At 42.3% G+C, this 19,848-nt stretch overlaps 1 protein-coding gene across 3 annotated transcripts in view; it reads right to left on the reverse strand.

Moving 5' to 3' along the window:
* CDK13 (cyclin dependent kinase 13) overlaps positions 1–19,848 on the reverse strand; it is a 297,924-nt gene that overhangs the window by 17,772 nt on the left and 260,304 nt on the right. For all 3 annotated transcript variants that reach the window (XM_030203912.1, XM_030203919.1, XM_030203903.1), the window contains one exon: positions 11,887–12,092. In XM_030203912.1, the coding sequence (XP_030059772.1) occupies positions 11,887–12,092 (206 nt within the window). The remainder of the gene's footprint in view (positions 1–11,886; positions 12,093–19,848) is intronic.

Genomic DNA, 19,848 nt, shown 5'->3' on the forward strand with positions numbered 1-19,848 from the left:
AGTAGTAGTAGTAAACAGGGTCCTTACTGTTTAAAAAAAAAAATTCTGTAGTTTTTTTTATTTTATGGTGAGTAAAGAAAATGTGCCCTAAATTTTGAAGCTTTACTTATTGATTTTTTAAAACTTATACAAGCCCAGAAGGGTTAACACACAGCAATGTCAAGTGTACTAATATATAACCACATGGAGGGGTGAGAAACAGATCATGATTATTTTCCAAAAGTATAACTTGCAAGGAAACCTTTCACAGCTGAAGAGAAAATCTCATTTAAAGAACCAAGATATAAAACTCAGCAAAATCACAAAACATAATAGCTAAGAGATCAAGAGCAAAACAAAATAAAGTGTATAAGTGGTCTAACAGCAGCAATGCAACAAGCTACATGTTATATAAAACTCTTTCAGTTTTGAGGCAAAAAAAATTACATGACAAACCCCACGTATGATCACTTGATCTGTGGACATCAAAGAATATTAATGAGAGAAAAGTTTTAGGACCCACATCATTCAGGTTTCAAGGAGAACCACGGCATAATAGTGCTATTGGCCTTAGCTGATGGTTTATGACAAAACATGGAAATGAAAACTACATTAGTGCTGCATGCTCCATATAGCATTTTGTATTGTTAATGCTGAGATTTTACTTTTTTTTTTTTTTTTTAAGTATAAATGGGAACTGAGGTGCTCTGTTCCTAAGTGGTTTAGCGCAACAATGAAATGCCAAGACACAACCAGGAAAGCAGTATTGCGTCAGCAAAATACTTTACTGGAAAATCACCAAGAGACCCAACACAACATGCCTGCATCAAGGCTACACACATATCCTTTGACGCTGCCTCAGCAATGTTTCACCAAAGGGAAAAAAAAAAAAAAAAAACTTATCCAAGCCACACTCAGCTGGTGCACTTTGTTAGAGGAGGAGAAATCTCATTAACCATCACTAGGTTAATAGTTTCTCAAACACTGGTTTCAGTGAATTTTCATAGGTAAAATCTAGGACTGCAAGTTAATTGCGGTTAACTCTGCAATTAATGCGTCTGTCTCCTCCAAATGCCTCTTCTGCTCTCTTCCACTCCCAACCCATCCTTGGTGCAATCTGGCATCTTTACCCTCAACCTTGATTCAACATTTACCACTCCCCCCACCTTGCTTGTCTACCTTAAAGGTGGTCTTGTTGGTCCCCTGGGAGACATGCTGGTTCTGGGGGTGGATGATTATCAGCCCTTTAGGGAAGGAGGATGGGAATTGATATACTGCCTTCCTGTGGTTACAATCAAAGCGGTTTACATATTATATATAGGTACTTATTTTGTACCTGGGGCAATGGAGGATTAAGTGACTTGCTCAGAGTCATGAGGAACTGCAGTACGAAATAAAGGTATTTTATTTTAATTGTGCTATTAAAACTTTTAATCTTAATGCAGCCCCAGTAAAAAGTCAAAGCCACCAATTTCTCTACGGAATTCCACAAGGCTCCATTTTATTTGCTATTGTTGTTTCTAACTTAATGGAAGTTGGAAAGAATTACACAAGGTTCAGAATGCCTCCTGTCCTCCTATCTGGGAGCACAATAACTATGAAGTATAAAGGAATGGAATGAAACTTTGAATGTGAGGAAAAATGGTAAAAAGACAAGTTTAAAAAAATGGGTCAAATCAGACTAGGGTTCCTTAGAAATGAGCACCTTAAATTATGGCTCAAAGCATTTCTATGGGAAAAGGAGTTCCCAGCTTCTATAGTATAGAAACTTAGTGTAACAAAGAACAGGATAAAAGGTGGAATTCTCTACCAACTCCCAAACTGCCCCTACTGCCTAAAAATTAACCCCCCTTACAATTGCCCCCCTCCCCCCAAATACCTCTGAAAACTGTCACTCTACAAAGTGCTCCATCCTTAAAATATACCCCTTTGCAACTGCCCTCCCACCCAAAACTACTTCTACACATGGAGACAGAATGCCCCTATCTATCCACTCTATCAGATTAACTGTTCACTCGTCCTCTAGATTGTTCACTTGTCTTTAGATTGTTCTCTTGTCTTTTAGATTGTAAGCTCTTTGAGCAGGGACCGTCCTTCTATGTCTAAATTGTACAGCGCTGCGTAACCCTAGTAGCGCTTTAGAAATGCTAGTTAGTAGTAGTAGTAGTACACATGATGGGCAGGGGCAGTTTAAGCCATTGGCAAATTTTGGACATACTTTATGTCTATACGTTTAAGGAGCCCTGTGACATGTGCTCAGGAGCTTAGGATTACCAAGAGTCTGGCACTTTTTCAGAAATCAGCACAATTTTACATTAATGTGCATTGTTACTAGCAGCAGAAACTGTAGGTAGGATCCAGTCAATGGGGAAAGCAGCTCTAGTCACTGGAAGGGAGGTGGCGGTCTGGAGGAAGTTTCTGTGCTGTAGAAATACCCAATACATTTGTATGGGAGAAGCAGTTCCAACAGCTGCAGCATACAAAAAGATTAATTCACTAATATAGTGATTAAGGAATTGCACCTCTCTAACTGCCTTCCCCCTCCCATCTCTGTTGATCAGACACACAAAGCACACACACAAACATGTATACAACCCCCCCCCCCCAACACACAGACATGCAGAGGTGGCTGGAAAGAACTCCATGAACTATGCTCTGCATGCTTTCACCACTTGTCAAACATACACTTGAAGCCATTAAGGGGTTTACTTCATGATTTGGATAACAAACAGCTATATTTGCCACCAACTCCAACCAAGATGAAGCAATGGAGATAAACATGTGCTTGGAAAAAAATAAAGACTTGCCAGGTTTTAGACAAAGTGAATGCAGAACAATGAACAATGGAGTCATGGACTGCACTACCATTACTACTTTGTTTCTTTGCAGTACAGTCTCAGAATATTGGGAAATGCTACAGCGCTGAAATGTCATGGATGTTAACGTAGAACACTTATTTGGAACCGAGTTCAAAAACTGTAAACAGATGCTTATTTCTTGCACTGGTAAGCTTTTTTTTTTTTCTCTAAATTTTTATTAGAAATTTAGTGTTATAAAACTGATACATCGCCAACCCCATACAAAAGCAACAAAACTTATCTCCACAAAGAACAATATTTTGAATTATCAACCCCCAAACCCAAATAAAATACCCCCAGTTCTGTAGAACCCACTGTTATACCCTAATTAGATTCAAGTTCCCCCATCCTTAACCCAATTCTTTCCCTGCAGAGATAAGATCCTGTAAGTGGGTCCCATTCAGTAATCTGTCTTTCTATGCTTACACTCTGATTTTTTTTACTGTTGTGCAGCTGCTCTCTTTGGGCTAGTTGTTTACTTCTTAATGCCTTGGTATAGTCTGTTTCTATGCTGATAAGGACTAGAGGGCATGAGTTGAAGCTACAGTGTGGTAAATTTAAAACGAATCGGAGAAAATTTTTCTTCACCCAACGTGTAATTAGACTCTGGAATTCGTTGCCGGAGAACGTGGTACGGGCGGTTAGCTTGACGGAGTTTAAAAAGGGGTTAGATAGATTCCTAAAGGACAAGTCCATAGACCGCTATTAAATGGACTTGGAAAAATTCCGCATTTTTAGGTATAACTTGTCTGGAATGTTTTTACGTTTGGGGAGCGTGCCAGGTGCCCTTGACCTGGATTGGCCACTGTCGGTGACAGGATGCTGGGCTAGATGGACCTTTGGTCTTTCCCAGTATGGCACTACTTATGTACTTATGTCTGCAGGTAGTTTGTAAAGTTCTCATACTTCCGAATTAGCTATCAGGTGATCTATTGCTCATTGCTTGGCAGATATGGCAGGAACAAGGGTGTGTCTCCCAGGTTGAGAGCTCAACTGACTCTGGTGTAGGTGACCTCCTGGGCGGAGACCCGCACAGTCTCCTTGGAGAATACTTGTCAGGTAGCAACATGTTTTTGCTCCATTCCATTGTGAAGCATTAGATTGCTGGCCAGATTCCATTCAGACTTTGGTACAGCCATCTATCTGGGGACCTTTTCTTTCCCTGACCAGTGAGTTCTACTTGGGTATACCCCAAAAGTCCAGTATGGTATACCTCAAATGTTAAGGAAGGTGAAATTTAGTCATACCTGTTAATATCCTTTCCTTTAGTTGGGCTATACCATCCTGAGACCGCCCCCCCCCCCCCCACCCCTCAGAAGACTGTAGCTGATGGGACTCATGGGGGAGTTTGGACTCTCTCTCCAGTGTCAAGTAGTAGTAGTAGTAGTAGTGTTTTAAAAAAGTTGGAAAAGCAAAGAATCACATGATGCCATGTTGAGGGGAAGAAGTTGATCGGCTCTTCTCCTGCTTCTAACCTTGAATGCTGGGATAATCAGCCTATTACATACTGGACTCACTTTGGGCACCAGCACTGCTGGTTCTCTAGCATCTCTGAGGACTGTCTAGAATAAACACCACTGCTGAATGGCATCAAAACTGCAGCAGAAAGAGTGTGGGAAGATATTACAGCACAAGATGGAGGCATCTTCTAGTCCCTTCATACCTACTGTGAGCTCGGCATGGGCAGCCGAGATTACTTCTGTGGTAACTGCAGCACTGGAATCAGTGCTTGCAAAGCGGCTGCAACTGAATGAAGCAAACTGGAGCAAGCGGATGAGTTTGGCCAGGACTCTGTGGCTTTTCAGCAGCGACCCAGTGCCTTAGAGGACCAGGTGCAGGAGGTAGTGGATGTACAGACCCAGATGTGGATCAAGATTACAGTGTTGGAAGAAAAGGTCAAGGACCCAGAAAATATGTCAGGGAGGAATAATCTCCACTTGGTTGGCATCCCAGAGTCTGTGGAGGCGAAAGATACAGCCCATGTGGTCTCGGCTCATCTAGGCCCCTTACGTGTTGAGAGGGCTCATCGGGTATGCTCCCGACTACCATCAAACAGGCTGAGGCTGGTGATATTAAGGCTACTTAATTATGCCCATAAGGATACCTTACTGCAAATCCTTTGGGCAGGGAAATCCCTGTCCTATGGGGGTGAGAAGGTACTGTGCTTCCAGGACTATTTGGCCAGCGTGTTGGCCAAACGGCAGGGCCTTTGCAAAGGTGTGCTCCAGTCTTTATAAAAAGGAAGGTTTGTGCTCCTGTACTCAAGCACAACTGTGGGTGTCCGTCCCATCAGGGCAAGCTTTGTTTTTAGGCAGTCAAGGAGTTTTTGGGACAGTTGAATTGTGCTGGTGATGGGGCAGGAGAACCTACTTAAAGTCAAATGTGTACAGCTACCTCTAGGCGTTGCAATCTGGAGTGAGGTAGCCCTGGGAAAGTTGGGGCAATGAAGAATAATGGATCACCTGGGTCAGGTGGTGTTATTAAGACTTGTTCTTGGTATAGTTTGCCTGGTGGGGGACACTGCACACGCAATATGGAGAAGCAGCATGATGGACTAGCATTCCTATGCTCTGTACACAGTTGGGCTTCAGAATGGACAAAAGAACAAAATTTTGTTTTTCTTCTTTGAGGTCCTCCTCACTACCTTTTAGTGTGCACGATATTTTCATGTGCCCTGCTGGGTTGGTCAGGTGCTGTGGACTTTTTTTTTTTAATTTCTGTTTATTAAAGTTTTTCAATTATACAAAGCACATACTATATATGCAATTAACAACAGAATATAACTGATCACAGGGTCTCAGCAGAGAGGTCTTTCCCCTTCTACTGCCAAACATACTAATTACCTCATAGGCAGGAAAAAAAAAAATAAACTGTCACTTCTGGTACAGCTGTAAAGAAAACAATCACCATCTTCTGGCCAACTAGGAGAAACACATCTCAGCAAAACAATATAATTCACTGGCACAGAAACCCACTGTTTCGCCACAGGTTCTTAACAAAAAAAAAAAAAAGGTTAGAGCGGGAAATCCTGAGATTGGAGATGTAAGTGCACACAGTGCCCCCAAAATGTGCAAAATCCTTGAAGGAGGTAGATAACATCACCTTTTGGAGTTATTATATTTGTATCCCACATTTTCCCGCATAGCAGTAGGCTCAATGTGGCTTACAGGTTCCGGAGAGGAGAGTACCAACTCCGGGAATATATACAGATTGGTAAATAGAGTAACAGTAGGTGCAAGGAAGCTGATAAGGTTCCGGAAAAGAGAATACAACTCTGGGACAAATATATAGTAGCATATAGAGAGAAGTAATCCCAATGAGGCTGATAAATCTCCGGGGATGGGACTACAGCTTCTAGTGAGCAATATAGAGTAGGATAAGGGTAGAAGTACACTTAATTATAACTGGAGTGGTAAAATTCATACAGTTTGAAGTAATAGGATTATGTGGAAGGGGTATTGTTCATTTTTTAGATCGAAAGATGTGAGGCATTGGTTCATGAATTAGTTCGGGTCTGCTGGGTAGGCATTCCACAAGAGGCGAATCTTGAGGTCTTTTCGAAATTTTAGATGGGTGTTCACAGTTCTGTTCCTAGGTAAAGCGTTCCAGAGCTGGTGCAAACGTAGGAAAAGCTCGATGCTGTTGATTTGTATTTTAGTCCTTTACACTTTGGGTAATGCAGATTTAGAAACATTCTTGATGATTCGATGTTGTTTCTAGTTGATAAGTCGATAAGTTCGGCATGTAGGTTGGGGCCAGACCATGGATCATTTTGTGGACCAGAGTGCAAATTTTGAAGGCTATTCGTTCCTTGATTGGTAGCCAGTGCAGTATTTCGCGTAGGGGTTTAGTAATTTCGAATCTTGTCTTTCCGAAAATGAGTCTAGCTGCCATGTTCTGCGCGGTCTGGAGTTTCCTTAAGATCTCTTCTTTGCATCCCGCATATACGGCGTTACAGTAGTCAACATGTGATAGTACCATTGTTTTAATTATATTACGGAAAGTTTCCCTTGGGAAGAATTGTTTGATCCGTTTGAGTTTCCACATTGCATGGAACATTTTCTTCGTGGTGGCAGAGGCTTGGCTCTCCAGGGTTAGGTTGGCGTCAATAGTAATTCCAAGGATCTTCAGTTTGTCCGATATTGAGAGAGTATGTTCCGGGGTTTTTATGGATGAAGGGAGGTTTATTTTGTGGTGAGAAGAGAGAATAATGCACTGTTTTTTTCCTTGTTGAGTTTGAGTGCCGATGCCCAGGCATCCATTAAGCTTAAACTAGTCTTTACTGCAACAGTGATTTCTTTGTTGGATACAGAAAAGGATTAAGATTATGCTTGTATAGGGGATGAGCAAGGGGGATCATCATCAGATTAAATAATGTGGGTGAGAGAGGTGAACCCTGGGGTACTCCGTAATCGGTACTCCATGATGGTGATATGTTTGAGTTTGCTTTTACTTGATAAGAACTCGTGGTTAGGAAACCCTTGATCCCATTTGAGTATATTCCTTCCTATGCCTATCCTTTTGAGTATTCTTAATAGTATATAGTGGTCAACCATATCAAATGCGCTTGACAAGTCGAACTGCAAGAGGAGTATGTTTTTACCTAATGCGATTTCCTTTTTGAACTTGGCTAGGAGAGTCACCAGGATGGTTTCCGTACTGTGGAGAGATCTGAAGCCCGACTGTGATTCATGAAGGATTGAGAAATTGTCGATGTATTCAGTAAGTTGTTTAGCTACAATGCTTTCCATCAGTTTGGTTGTAAGTGGGATGGATGCCACAGGTCGGTAGTTGGTGATATCGTGAGTTTTCTTTTTGGTGTCTTTCGGTAATGGTGTGAGTAGTATACTACCTTTGTCTTTGGGGAATATGCCATGCTGGAACAAGAAGTTGAGGTGGGAGGTAAGTTCAGTGATGACTCGAGCGAGGGGGGGGGGGGGGGTCATTAGATAATTGGGGCAGGTTTCCAATTGACAGTAGGCTGTAGAGATCTTATTGGTTGCTAGTGCTATTGTTTCTTGTGTGATCTGGGCAAAATTTGTCCAAGTTCGGTCGGCTGGGTAGTCTTCTGAGCATGAGTGTAGCTCATTAAGGAAGGTATCAATGTTGGTGTAGTCCTGTGACATATTTTTGCGTAGATCGACAATTTTGCCTTTGAAGTAGTTAGCAAGATCGTCTGCTGTTGGGATTCTTGATTTTGTTGAGGACACTGGTTTTGTGTCTAGTATTTATCTAGTAGCTTGTAAAACGTTTTCATGTCTTTGTAGTCAGAACCTAGTTGTTCATTACAGTAGTTCCATTTGGATTTTTTTATTTCATATTTGTATTTTCTATGTGATTCTTTCCAACTGTTTAGATATTGATCGTTTTTGTTTTTTCTGCAGGCTCGTTCAAGTTGTCTGGTTCTAGATTTTAATTGTTTCACATTTTCGTTGAACCATGGGGTCCTGTTTGGTTTGTGAATGGTTTGTTTTTTTGTAAAGGAGCTAATTCATTTAGAACAGTGATACATCTCGATTCCCAATCTGCAAGACAGTTGATGGAATCAGATGGAATAGACCAATTGTTGTAAACTGATTGCCAAAATGCAGTTGTGTCCATTTTACCTCTGGTTTGGTAAGATTTTTTTTCATCAGCTTTGAGATGCCCATTCTTCAGCCAATGTAGGGTCAGATTTAATTTGAAGAGATTTGACCACAGAATTTCCGTCCATTTGTGGTCAATGACTTTAATGATTTGGTCTGATGCAAATTTATGGGTTAGCAGGTCAAGTGTTTGGCCTTTTCTGTGGGTGGCATTCGGATGTGGCCATTCGAAATCCCATAGTTGGAAGAATACCTTACAATCTTGGACACTAGTTGAGTTTAGGTCTTCTAAATGAAGGTTTACATCCCCAATGACTAGTATGTTTGAGTTAGATGTACAAGTGACCGATATGAAATCCATTAGGGTTATATATGCTTCACTCCAAGTGCCTGGTGATCTGTAGAATAGGACTCAATTTAGATTGCCAGCTACACTTTTATGTTGCAATCTGATTGAGGCAATTTCTAATTGAGGTGTGATTGATTCAGCAGTGGTTTCTAAAGTGACATGGGATCTGTAGATTATGGCAATGCCTCTGCCTCGTTTACCTATTCTGGTCCAGTGTGTATCCTGGAGGGCAAAGGTCCAGTATTATGGGACTTTTTTGTTCATGGATCCTGGGTTTCGCTGATGAAGAGTAAATCTAAGGTTTCCGATGTGATCCAATCTTTTATAATTTCTGTTTTGTTTACTGTTGATCTGGCATTGATGTAACCTATTTGAATTGTAAGGTATGGATCTTCCGTAATGGTGAACATGGGAACCTTTATTAGTTGTCGTTTGTATGTTGATTTGGATTTATTAGAGCTTTTTTGTGTTGGTTGTGCAGTTTGTTTGTGGGATAATGTTTTGCTATTGTAAGTTCTGTTGCCGGTTTGGTTGAGGTTGGTGTGTCTGGTAATCCTGAATCGGCTGTGTAGTATTGGTATGGTGTTATAATCATCTAGAGGTGTGGCAGTATTTGGACCAATGTTAAGGAGTAGATTCCTAGGAGTAATTTCATTGCGTTCATTCTGCCTCCTTTGTGTAATAGCAAGTGCTTTCGGTTTTGCACTTTCTCAGGGGATCCTATGTGATCTGTTGCGTGTTAAATGACTTCTAAGAATGAACTCGTGGGGGAGAGTGGAGTATTGTTATAGGGGTAATGTTTTTTATTAAGTGAGGTTTATCTGGACTAAGTTTGTGAAGTAAAGAAGGAGTGTGCGTGTAAAAGTATGAGAATGATGAAAGAAGAGGGTATATGAAGTTGTTGGTGTTTATGATATGGTACCCACTTATGCTCTGTTTTTTCTCAAGGGTGTACCCAGTCGACTGGTAATTGTGCCGTTTAGTGTGTGAATGTATGAACGTGAATGTATGTTGGAGTGTTGATGTGGTTCGAGGACAGTCAGTCGTGGACTTTGCTCGTGGGTCCAAGGTCGTAGGCTCCAATTGCAACTTGGACAATCCTGCAAGTGTCAGACCTTCTATTTTCAGGTCTTTCCTTCTGTTTCCTCTATGGCCTTGGTAGAGACCTGTCCCGTAAGGAGTAAGGATCCTATCCTCTGATTTGGCACTTTTTCCACCCTTTGCAGTATAGTGGTTTCTTTGTCTGGCCTGCTTTCCGATTCGGTTGGGGAGATGTGCTACATTTGATTAGCGGCTAGGGTTCTTGTATCGTTTTCTGCACCACTTCTGAGGCTTGTCCCACTATGATTTCACTTTGCTACCTTCGTTAGGATGATGGGGGCTCCTCTCCTCTTTCTTTATGAAATGCAGACTGTTTCAGGGCACAGTTTTATAGGCTTATGGGAGAAGAGGTGATAGTGCCCCTGATCAACACGTTTAATGCACTTGTAGATTCAGGAGCTTTGCCTGGCAAGTTGAATCTCGCTAATATTGTACTTTTGACAAAACTGGGGTGAGGCCAGAGATCCCTGGATTTCTACAGACCCATTTCCCTACTGAACTTTGAAACCACGTTGTTGGCAAAGGTTATGACTAACAGGTTGGTAAGAGTGCTTTCAACACTTATTCACAAAGCCCAAGTAGACTTTGTTAAAGGACGGTCTGTAGTGAAAAACATCTGTAAAATCTTAAATTGTTAAGAGTATAGGGAGCAGACAGCTCAGTCTTCTATATTAATTAGCTTCAACGCTGAGAAAGCGTTTGATAAGGTTCACTGGGATTTTTTGTTTGCAGTTTTATAGTCATGGGTTTTGAGATCTTTTTATCATTACTATCATTACTCTGTATGCCTCCTTGAGGGCTAAAATCTGTGTAAATGGGGTGAGCTTGGCTAGTTTCCCTATTCTGTGGGGGGGACACGGCACGGCTGCCCACTTTCCCCTCTGTTTATCCTCTCATTGGATCCATTAATACAGGATATCAATATTAATCCTAATATTAAGGGGGTTAAGATTGGCTCCCAGGCTTTTAAACTTGCAGCCTTTGTAGATAATCTGCTTCTTCATCTGCTGGATCCTGGTAGATCCCTGGATGCTTTATTGGAGTGATTTGCAGAATATGGAGATTTTGCAGGTTTCAAAATTGTAGTTGGAGGCTTTATGTTCAGATGCCTCTGTTAAGGGGCTGTGGGATGCAGAGTTTAATACATGCTCTAATTTGCTATGTTGAGATTTGTGTTTTTAGCTAGTTGGTGAACTTTTTGCTACTTACTAATATTTTACATGTTATTTTTATTATTATGTTGCACTTTTTAAAATCTATTTATATAGTTAGTATCATTGTGTTTTTTTATTATATTTCTATTAGTTATTTTAGACCCTGAAGCAGTCATTTGGCAAAACTTAGCCAAGTCAGGTCCTGTGATCAAAACCCTCCACTCTTGTTGCATAATAAAAGTGTTTTTGTATTATTTTGGACTTATATGGTCTGCTCACCATTTCCTTCGGTCTGGATTTTGCAGACTGGCAGCTCATCTGTTTTTTTTTGGGACCAAACCATTACGGGGCATCTTTATGCAAAAACCACCTAATGACATTTGGCTTGTACCTAGACTCTTAACAATCTGCATGATAATCTAAGGGACATCTGTGAACAGGCTGGCTGGCCATCTCTTGAAGCTGATAGCTTGCTTCTTGGCCACAGTGAATAAGAGAAAAAGAAGAGATGTACCAAGAAGTGACAGAGGGAAGTAAATGACCCTCCCCCCAAAACAATACAAACTTTAAGCTGATACAGATATGTGGGGAGATATCCCCCACACTACTGAACCAGAGTCAATGATTTAAAAACAAAAACAAATACTGTAGATCCGGTGGTGCAAGAGAAAAAAAACAAACAAAAAACTTTCTAAGCCTCATACGTTTCCATAAAAGATCAGGAAGAATTCCATGCCAATACAAAACAGTCATAATTCACTGTATTTAGTCATCCATTATTCCTGCAATCAAAATATTAAATTGTATTTACCTTAGTAAGCACACAAAAACTTGGGAATTAAAAGAAAATTAGTACTGACCAAGTTCTGTACTGGCGTTGCCCTGAGTTTTGTGTTGTGATGAAGTTTGTAGATTTTGAGGAGTACTGTTCCTGCTGTCATCCATGCCAAGAGACAAGTCCTTTCTGGGAAGCTTAGCTGCTGTTCCTTCATCACTCATTCCCATTTGTTTTTGCCTTCTGCGTTTTTTACTCCATAGTTCATGACAATCCTGCCAGAGAGGAAGGCTGGAAAGGAAGCATTGAAAATATATTAAATACTGTATTCCCTATTTTATCACACATCAGAAAATGTTAAAAAGTATTTTGCATAAACATAAAATTAAGCAGCAACAAATGCTGATATAGCACTTCAGAGAATAAAGACTAGATCTGTTCAGTCTATGAAATGACAAACCCAGGTGGGAAGTGATCAGGCAAGTCATGGTTTCATTATGGGGGTGTATACGAATTTACTTAATTTGGCTATATGTTATCTAATGTTGATACACATATGGTCACCAATATCATTAGTGGAAAGTTTAATTCTATACTTATAGGAACAATAGGAACAAACACTGAATAGTCCTGCTGGAAAGCCATCAAGCAAAATGGATCAACAGAACCAATTTCTTAAAACTTTCATTCTTAATTCTTTTCTTTTTGCTTTGTTTGATGCTAACCCAAATTTTACTGAAGAGGAAAATTGAACAAAATCAATTTTACAAACAGTTGCATATAGATATGACAAGCTTGATCAAAGCATCATTAGTCAAGACACTATACTGTCCTTATACACTTTGCCAACAAACATTGATGCTTAGCTAAATGAACCAATACCCAAGATAAATAGTACAATAACCTCAATATTATACATATCAAGAAGATCACATATATAAGAGAGCAGCACATGACCAATAAAATCTCACAGAAGTAAATACTGAAGAGCAAGAAGCCAACAAAGCAGCTAAATTGGTCACTAGGTGAAAGTCACAGATGGTTTGAGTACAAGGTATAAAGCAGCAAGGACCCTGCTCCAAATTATCAAGAATGTATCTATTTTAAATAGGGCTGTACATAGATTAAAAATGTTAATCACACGATTAATCGAATAAAGCATCCCATTCCCTCCTATATAGTGCAAAATATAGACCACAGATGTAAATTCTCAACACTGATATATTTAAAACATAAAAAAAGTGCAAAGTGATGCATATGGGAAAGAGGAACCCAAACCATAGCTATGTGATGCAAGGTTCCACATTAGGAGTCACTGGCTAGGAAAAAGGATCTAGGTGTCATCGTTAATGGGATGTTGAAACCTTCTGCTCAGTGTGCAGCGGCGGCTAAGAAAGCAAATACAATGTTAATTATTAGGAAATTAATGGAAAACAAAAATGAGGACGTTATAATGCCTTTGCATTGCTCCATGGTGTGACCAAACCTTGAAAACTGTGTGTAATTCTGGTCACAGCATCTCAAAAAAGATATAGCGGAATTAGACAAGGTACAGAGAAGGGCGATGAAAACGATACATTTATTTATTAGGATTTATTTACCACCTTTTTGAAGGAATTCGCTCAAGGTGGTGCAGAAGGGGATGGGACAACTTTCCTATGAAGAAAGGCTAAAGTAGAAAGGGCTTTTCAGCTTGGAGAAGAAACGACTGAAGGGAGTTATGATACAGGTCTATAAAATACTGAGTGGAGTGGAATGGGTAAGCATGAATCACTTGTTTACTCTTTCAAAAACACTAGGACTAGGGGGCACGCAATGAAGCTAGTAAATAGTAAATTTAAAACAAATTAGAGAAAATATTTGTTCACTCAACCAGTAACTAAACTCTGGAATTCGTTACCAAAGAATGTGGTGAAAGCAGTTAGCTTAGCAGGATTTAAAAAGGGTTTGGATAATTTCCTAAAAGAAAAGTCCATAAGCCATTATTAAGATGGACTTAGGAAAATCCACTACATCTTTCTAGGATAAGCAACATAAAATCTGTTTTCCTGTTTTGGGATCTTGCCAGGTACTAGTAACATAGTAACATAGTAGGTGACGACAGAAAAAGACCTGTATGGTCCACCCAGTCTGCCCAAGATAAACTCATATGCGCTTCTTTATATGTATACCTGACCTTGATTTTTATTATTTTCAGGGAACAGACGGTAAAAGTCTGCCCAGTACTAGCCCCGCCTCCCAACCACCAGTCCTGCCACCCAATCTCCGCTAAGCTTGTGACCTGTTGGAAACAGGATACTGGGCTTGATGGACCTTTGGTCTGTCCCAGTATAGCAACTCTTATGTTTTGTTCTAATGCATTAATCACATTAAATTTATTAACGCAAGTTAAATTTGTAATGCATTAATTGCATTGATGCGTCAAATGTGCAGCCCTAGTTTTAAATAATTTAAGAAATACATGCATATACGGAGAGCTTCCTGTCCTTGAATTCTGCATAAGTAAACATGGTCATTGCCAGTCACCTAAAATGCATGTCATCTCATATATTACAATTAATCCATCTGATGGGTCACGTGATGCCTGAAAGGATGCATTGGAGAGGAGCACCAATGTTGACCTCAGTTATCTGCTTTTAAAATTGATCTACTGCGGCCTTTGGGTCCCTATGTTTTCATAGGAGGTAGAACCCTACTTTTGGAAGCAGGACATCGAGTTGCAGCATTCCACCAGTGCGGCATGCCCATAAAAACCCCGAGAACATCCTGGGACAAATCGAAACTGCTAACTCCCAAGATGGCGGAGGGCGCTGCTTCATTTACAGTAGCTGCTGGCAAGTGGATAAAAGAAATCACAAAATCGATATAAGCAGCACTTGCAGATAGTTTGAAAAACCTCTAATCAGCAGTAGATGAACTCAGCAAAAAATCAGGACCGCTAGAATATGAAGGAAGGAAAATCCTGCTCTTTAATAATTATTCTGCTAGGGTGGCAGCCAAGAGAAAGCTATACCGCAAAGGGCTACAATATGCCTTGCTTTTTCCCAATGACGATCTGAGCATGGCACACAGGTAAAATGCTAAATATCCATACTGAAGAGAAGGCCAGGGCATTCTTGAATACTGTCGACAAACCAGGGTGATCTGGGCTGATGAGACAAAGTCAGCACGGATTTAGTGAAGGGAAGTCTTGCATCACCAATCTACTGCATTTTTTTGAGGGGGTAAACAAACATGTGGACAAAGGGGAGCCGGTGGATATTGTGTATCTGGATTTTCAAAAGGCGTTTGACAAAGTGCCTCATGAAAGACTCCTGAGGAAACTAGAGAGTCATGGGATCGGAGGTAGGGTATTACTATGGATTAAGAGCTGGTTGAAAGATAGGAAGCAAGGAGTAGGGTTGAATGGTCAGTATTCTCAGTGGAGAAGGGTAGTTAGTGGGGTCCTGCAGGGGGTCTGTGCTGGGACCGCTGCTTTTTAACATATTTATAAATGACCTAGAGATGGGAGTAACTAGTGAGGTAATTAAATTCACCGATGACACAAAGTTATTCTGGGTCGTCAAGTCGCAGGAGGAGTGTGAAGTTTGAAAGATTACAGGAGGACCTCACGAGACTGGGGGATTGGGCGTGCAAGTGGCAGATATAAAGGAATTAGAGAAGGTGCAGAGAAGGGCGACGAAAATGATAAAGGGAATGGAACGACTTCCCTATGAGGAAAGGCCGAGAAGGTTAGGGCTCTGCAGCTTGGAGAAAAGGTGGCTGAGGGGTGATATGAAAGAAGTCTACAAGATAATGAGCAGATTAGAGTGGACAGATGTGAAGCGTTTGTTTACACTTTCAAACAACAACAAAACCAGGGGACACAAGATGAAGCTAGAATATGGTAGATTTAAAACAAATAGGAGAAAGTTTTTCTTTACTCAGCGTGTAGTTAAGACTCTGGAACTCGTTGCAGGAGAATGTAGTGACAGCAGCTGGCCTTATGGAATTTAAAGGGGGTTTGGACAGATTCCTGAGGGAAAAGTCCATTGAACATTATAATTTTTTTTTGGGGGGGGGGGGGGGGGGGGGGTTGCCGGGTTCTTGAAGCCTGGATTGGCCAGGATGCTGGGCTTGATGGACCCTTGGTCTTTTCCCAGTATGGCGGTACTTATGTACTTATGTTAATAGGACTCGCAATCTGATTAGCAGTATACATCGCTAAGTGGGAGCAACTTGTTTTATTGCTGAGTTAAGGACATTATGTTAATATCTTTTATATTAGTGGGTCTAGTTTGACAGTTACAATCTCTCTTCCCATGTTGGGATGTTTGTTACAGTTGAACAGTCAGCTCTGCAGAGAGCACTGCGGGAGTGGGGGCTCTCCCTTTCTACTGCTGAGTGGAGGCTTCTCTTGCCTGTGCTGCAGAGTCGTCTGGTGCCTGTTGACCAGTGGAGGCGACCAGCGAGTGCCACTGGAGCTTACTGTGCTGTTTGCAGGAGAAGCGGCAGTATCGATTGGCCGTGGTTCGATCGTCAGCTCCCCAACACTGGATGCTTGGATGGACCCCACCTTTGCTTACTGAAATTTGGTGGAGGATCGTAGAAAGTAATTTCATATCCTACTGGATGGGAATCGTGAATTCTGCAGTGGACGGTGGGGTCCACTATTTGTTTCTCAGAGGACACTTGACATCTTGGGGGGGGGGGGGGGCTACCTTATTATATTTTTTTGGAGGGGATCGGGAGGGGCTCCTTAAAAGGGGTAGAAGGGTGTCTGCACAGTGATGAGCACCAGACTTAAGGGTGTAAGTGAATTTGATATGGGGGTGTGAAAAGGCTTCGGGAGGGATGGGAGGGGCACTATTTGTGCGTGCAGGAGGGGGGGGGAATGCATGCGTGCGTATATGTGTGTGGGGGGGAATATGTGCGTGTGTGGGGGAATGTGTGTGTGTGGGGGGGAGTGCGTGTGTGTGTGGGGGGGGGGGAGTGCGTGTGTGGGGGGGATGTGCGTGTGTGGGAAGTGTGTGTGTGTGCGGGAAGTGTGCGTGCGTGTGCGGGAAGTGTGCATGTGTGTGCGGGAAGTGTGCATGTGTGTGTGTGTGGGGGGGGAAATGTGCGTGTGTGTGGGAAGTGTGCGTGTGTGGGGGGAAGTGTGCGTGTGTGGGGGGAAGTGTGCGTGTGTGGGGGGAAGTGTGCGTGTGTGGGGGGAAGTGTGCGTGTGTGTGTGTGGGGAAATGTGCGTGTGTGTGTGTGGGGAAGTGTGCGTGTGTGGGGGGAAGTGTGCGTGTGTGGGGGGAAATGTGCGTGTGTGTGTGTGGGGAAATGTGCGTGTGTGTGTGGGGGAAGTGTGCGTGTGGGGGGGGGAAGTGTGCGTGTGTGTGTGGGGGGAAGTGTGTTTGTGTGTGTGTTTTTTTTTTTGGGGGGGGGGGGATGTGTGCATGTGGGGATGCAAGTGAAGGGGGTGAGTGAGTAAATATGGGTTAGTTTGTGGGAACAACTGGGGGTCATTTCTGGGTACTTGGACCATAGGAGGAGCCGAGGGGCATCAGTCTCAAGCAGTTGGGCCTAGCTGAGGGGTTCAGATAGTGTTTCTTTTTGGAATATACAGTTACCTTACCTGGGTTATCTTGGGAGAATGGCTGATTTGACAATAGTCACTTTGAAAGCAGATAGTATAAAGTATCCTCTTAAACGTGCTAGAGTGTTACACTGTTTGAAAAAGCTTAAGCGGATATTGTTTATCTGCAGGAAACTCACTTGCCAGGAGCAGAATCTGTAAAACTTCAGAGGGGATGGGTGGGGAGGTTCATTATTCTGCATTTCATGGGCGTGAATGAGGGGTTGCAATTTTGAAACGTAAACAACTCCAGTTTCACTTCCATAAGTGAATACAAGATAACGAAGGCAGGTATATAATCATTTTGGGGGAGGTCTAGGGGATTAAATTGATGTGTAATGTCCATGCTCCGAATATATACAATCATAAAATTTTTTCTTCCCTGAGGGCTAGATGCACTAAAACAATCATTAAAGCCCTTCCTACTACTACTATTTAGCATTTCTATAGCGCTACAAGGCATACGCAGCGCTGCACAAACATAGAAGAAAGACAGTCCCTGCTCAAAGAGCTTACAATCTAATAGACAAAAATAAATAAAGTAAGCAAATCAAATCAATTAATGTGAACGGGAAGGAAGAGAGGAGGGTAGGTGGAGGCGAGTGGTTATAAGTGGTTACGAGTCAAAAGCAATGTTAAAGAGGTGGGCTTTCAGTCTAGATTTAAAGGTGGCCAAGGATGGGGCAAGACGTAGGGGCTCAGGAAGTTTATTCCAGGCGTAGGGTGCAGCAAATCGGTAAGTAACGGGAATGCATCAAGGAAATCCCATGCAAATGAGCTGGTCGCTGCTAGCTCATTTGCACAGTTTTTCCTTCCAAGCCAGTCGGCCAGCTGAGCATGCGCAGAGCAGCCAAGCGTTGTGCTGGCAGCTCTGCGCATGCCAAGAACGTCCTTTATGGACGTCCTTCACTGAAAGAAAAAAAAAAAGTTGTTCCCATAATCGGGAGATCAAAGGGCTACAAGGAGGCTCCCGATGCTGCTGGCAGCTATCGGCGGCTTCTGCTCCGGCCACCTTGCTCCTTTCTGTCTGCCCCGGGGTGTTAGCAGCATGTCCGATGCCCCTCCTCCAGGTCTCTCTCAGCTAATCACAGAGCATTTAGCTGCCACTGGTGACAGCTAAATGCGCTCTGATTGGCTGAGAAGACCTGGAGGAGGGGCATAATCCGACGTCCAAATAGTTTTTTGATTTGGAAGTCCTCACACGTCTCCGGCGGTGGTCATTACAGAAGGACACACATCACAAAAAAATCTGGGGGAAAACCGTCCAAGTGCTCGTCAGGGACGTACTTTTTTGTTAGTGAAGGACGTCCATGTTAGGCACTTTAGAAGGACGGCCCTGACGAGCACTTGGACGTGGCTAGGCAAAGGTTTCCGGCTGGTTGCATTTTTTTTGTTGTTGTTGTTTTGAGTGAAGGACGTCCCTGAAGAACACTTGGGATGTTTTTTTCCCCGATTTTTTTGGGGGTTAAATTTATAGAAGTTTTTAGAGGCGAATAAATCCTGCGCAGCCCCAACGAGAGGTACAGACCTCCCGTTAGATTTTCCACAGTTAGGCAATCGGAAACCGGTAGTGCATCTCATTACAATATGATTTATACACATTATAGTACTAATTTGCTCATCTGCATTCCGTTTTCGTTAGCTGCTACCGTGATAGGACAATACCCTTTTGTGCATGTCCTAGTTTACTACTTGCACGTTAAACTGGCTAGAACCAGTTTAAAACCCACGTTAATGGCTCGTTAAGTTTAGTGCATCTGGCCCTGAGTGCACAATTAGTTGGCTATCCAGATTACAACCTTATAGTGGTGGTGGTGCGTGTGTGTGATTTTAACACAACTGCAAATCCGATTATTGATTGTAAACCTCCCAGGTCATGAAACAGAGACAACGATAGCAAGGGGGTTAATTTTATGATCCAGCACCTAAAACTGTTGGATATCTGGCACCTGATGCATCCCTATGAACAAGAGTTTACTTTTTACTCTAACCCACATGGGGTATACACAAGGCTGAATTATATCCTAACTGATAAGCATCTCTTTCTGAGGGTACAGGGGGGTGCAGATTCATGCATCCATGGTGTCAGATCATGCCCCTGAAGTTCACTTCTGGGCAGAGGGAGGCCTTGTGATGACTGGCACCTCACCTGCAACACGATGCACATAAAACGAAGATACTTGCCTGTAGCAGGTATTATCCGAGGACAGCAGGCTGACTGTTCTCACATGTGGGTCGACGTCCACGTTGGCCCAGGAATCAGCATTTTGCAAGCAAAATATAAAAAAAGTTTTGCCAGTCTTCTGGGATGCGTGCACCGCACATGCACAGACCGATTTCCCGTCCGTAGCGTGAGCGTGTTCTCTCAGTTAAATCAAAAAGCATAAAAAGACGCAAATAACTCCAAAGGTGAGGTGGGCGGGTTTGTGAGAACAATCAGCCTGC

This window comes from Microcaecilia unicolor, chromosome 1 (assembly GCF_901765095.1).
Source record: "Microcaecilia unicolor chromosome 1, aMicUni1.1, whole genome shotgun sequence".
Taxonomy (NCBI): domain Eukaryota; kingdom Metazoa; phylum Chordata; class Amphibia; order Gymnophiona; family Siphonopidae; genus Microcaecilia; species Microcaecilia unicolor.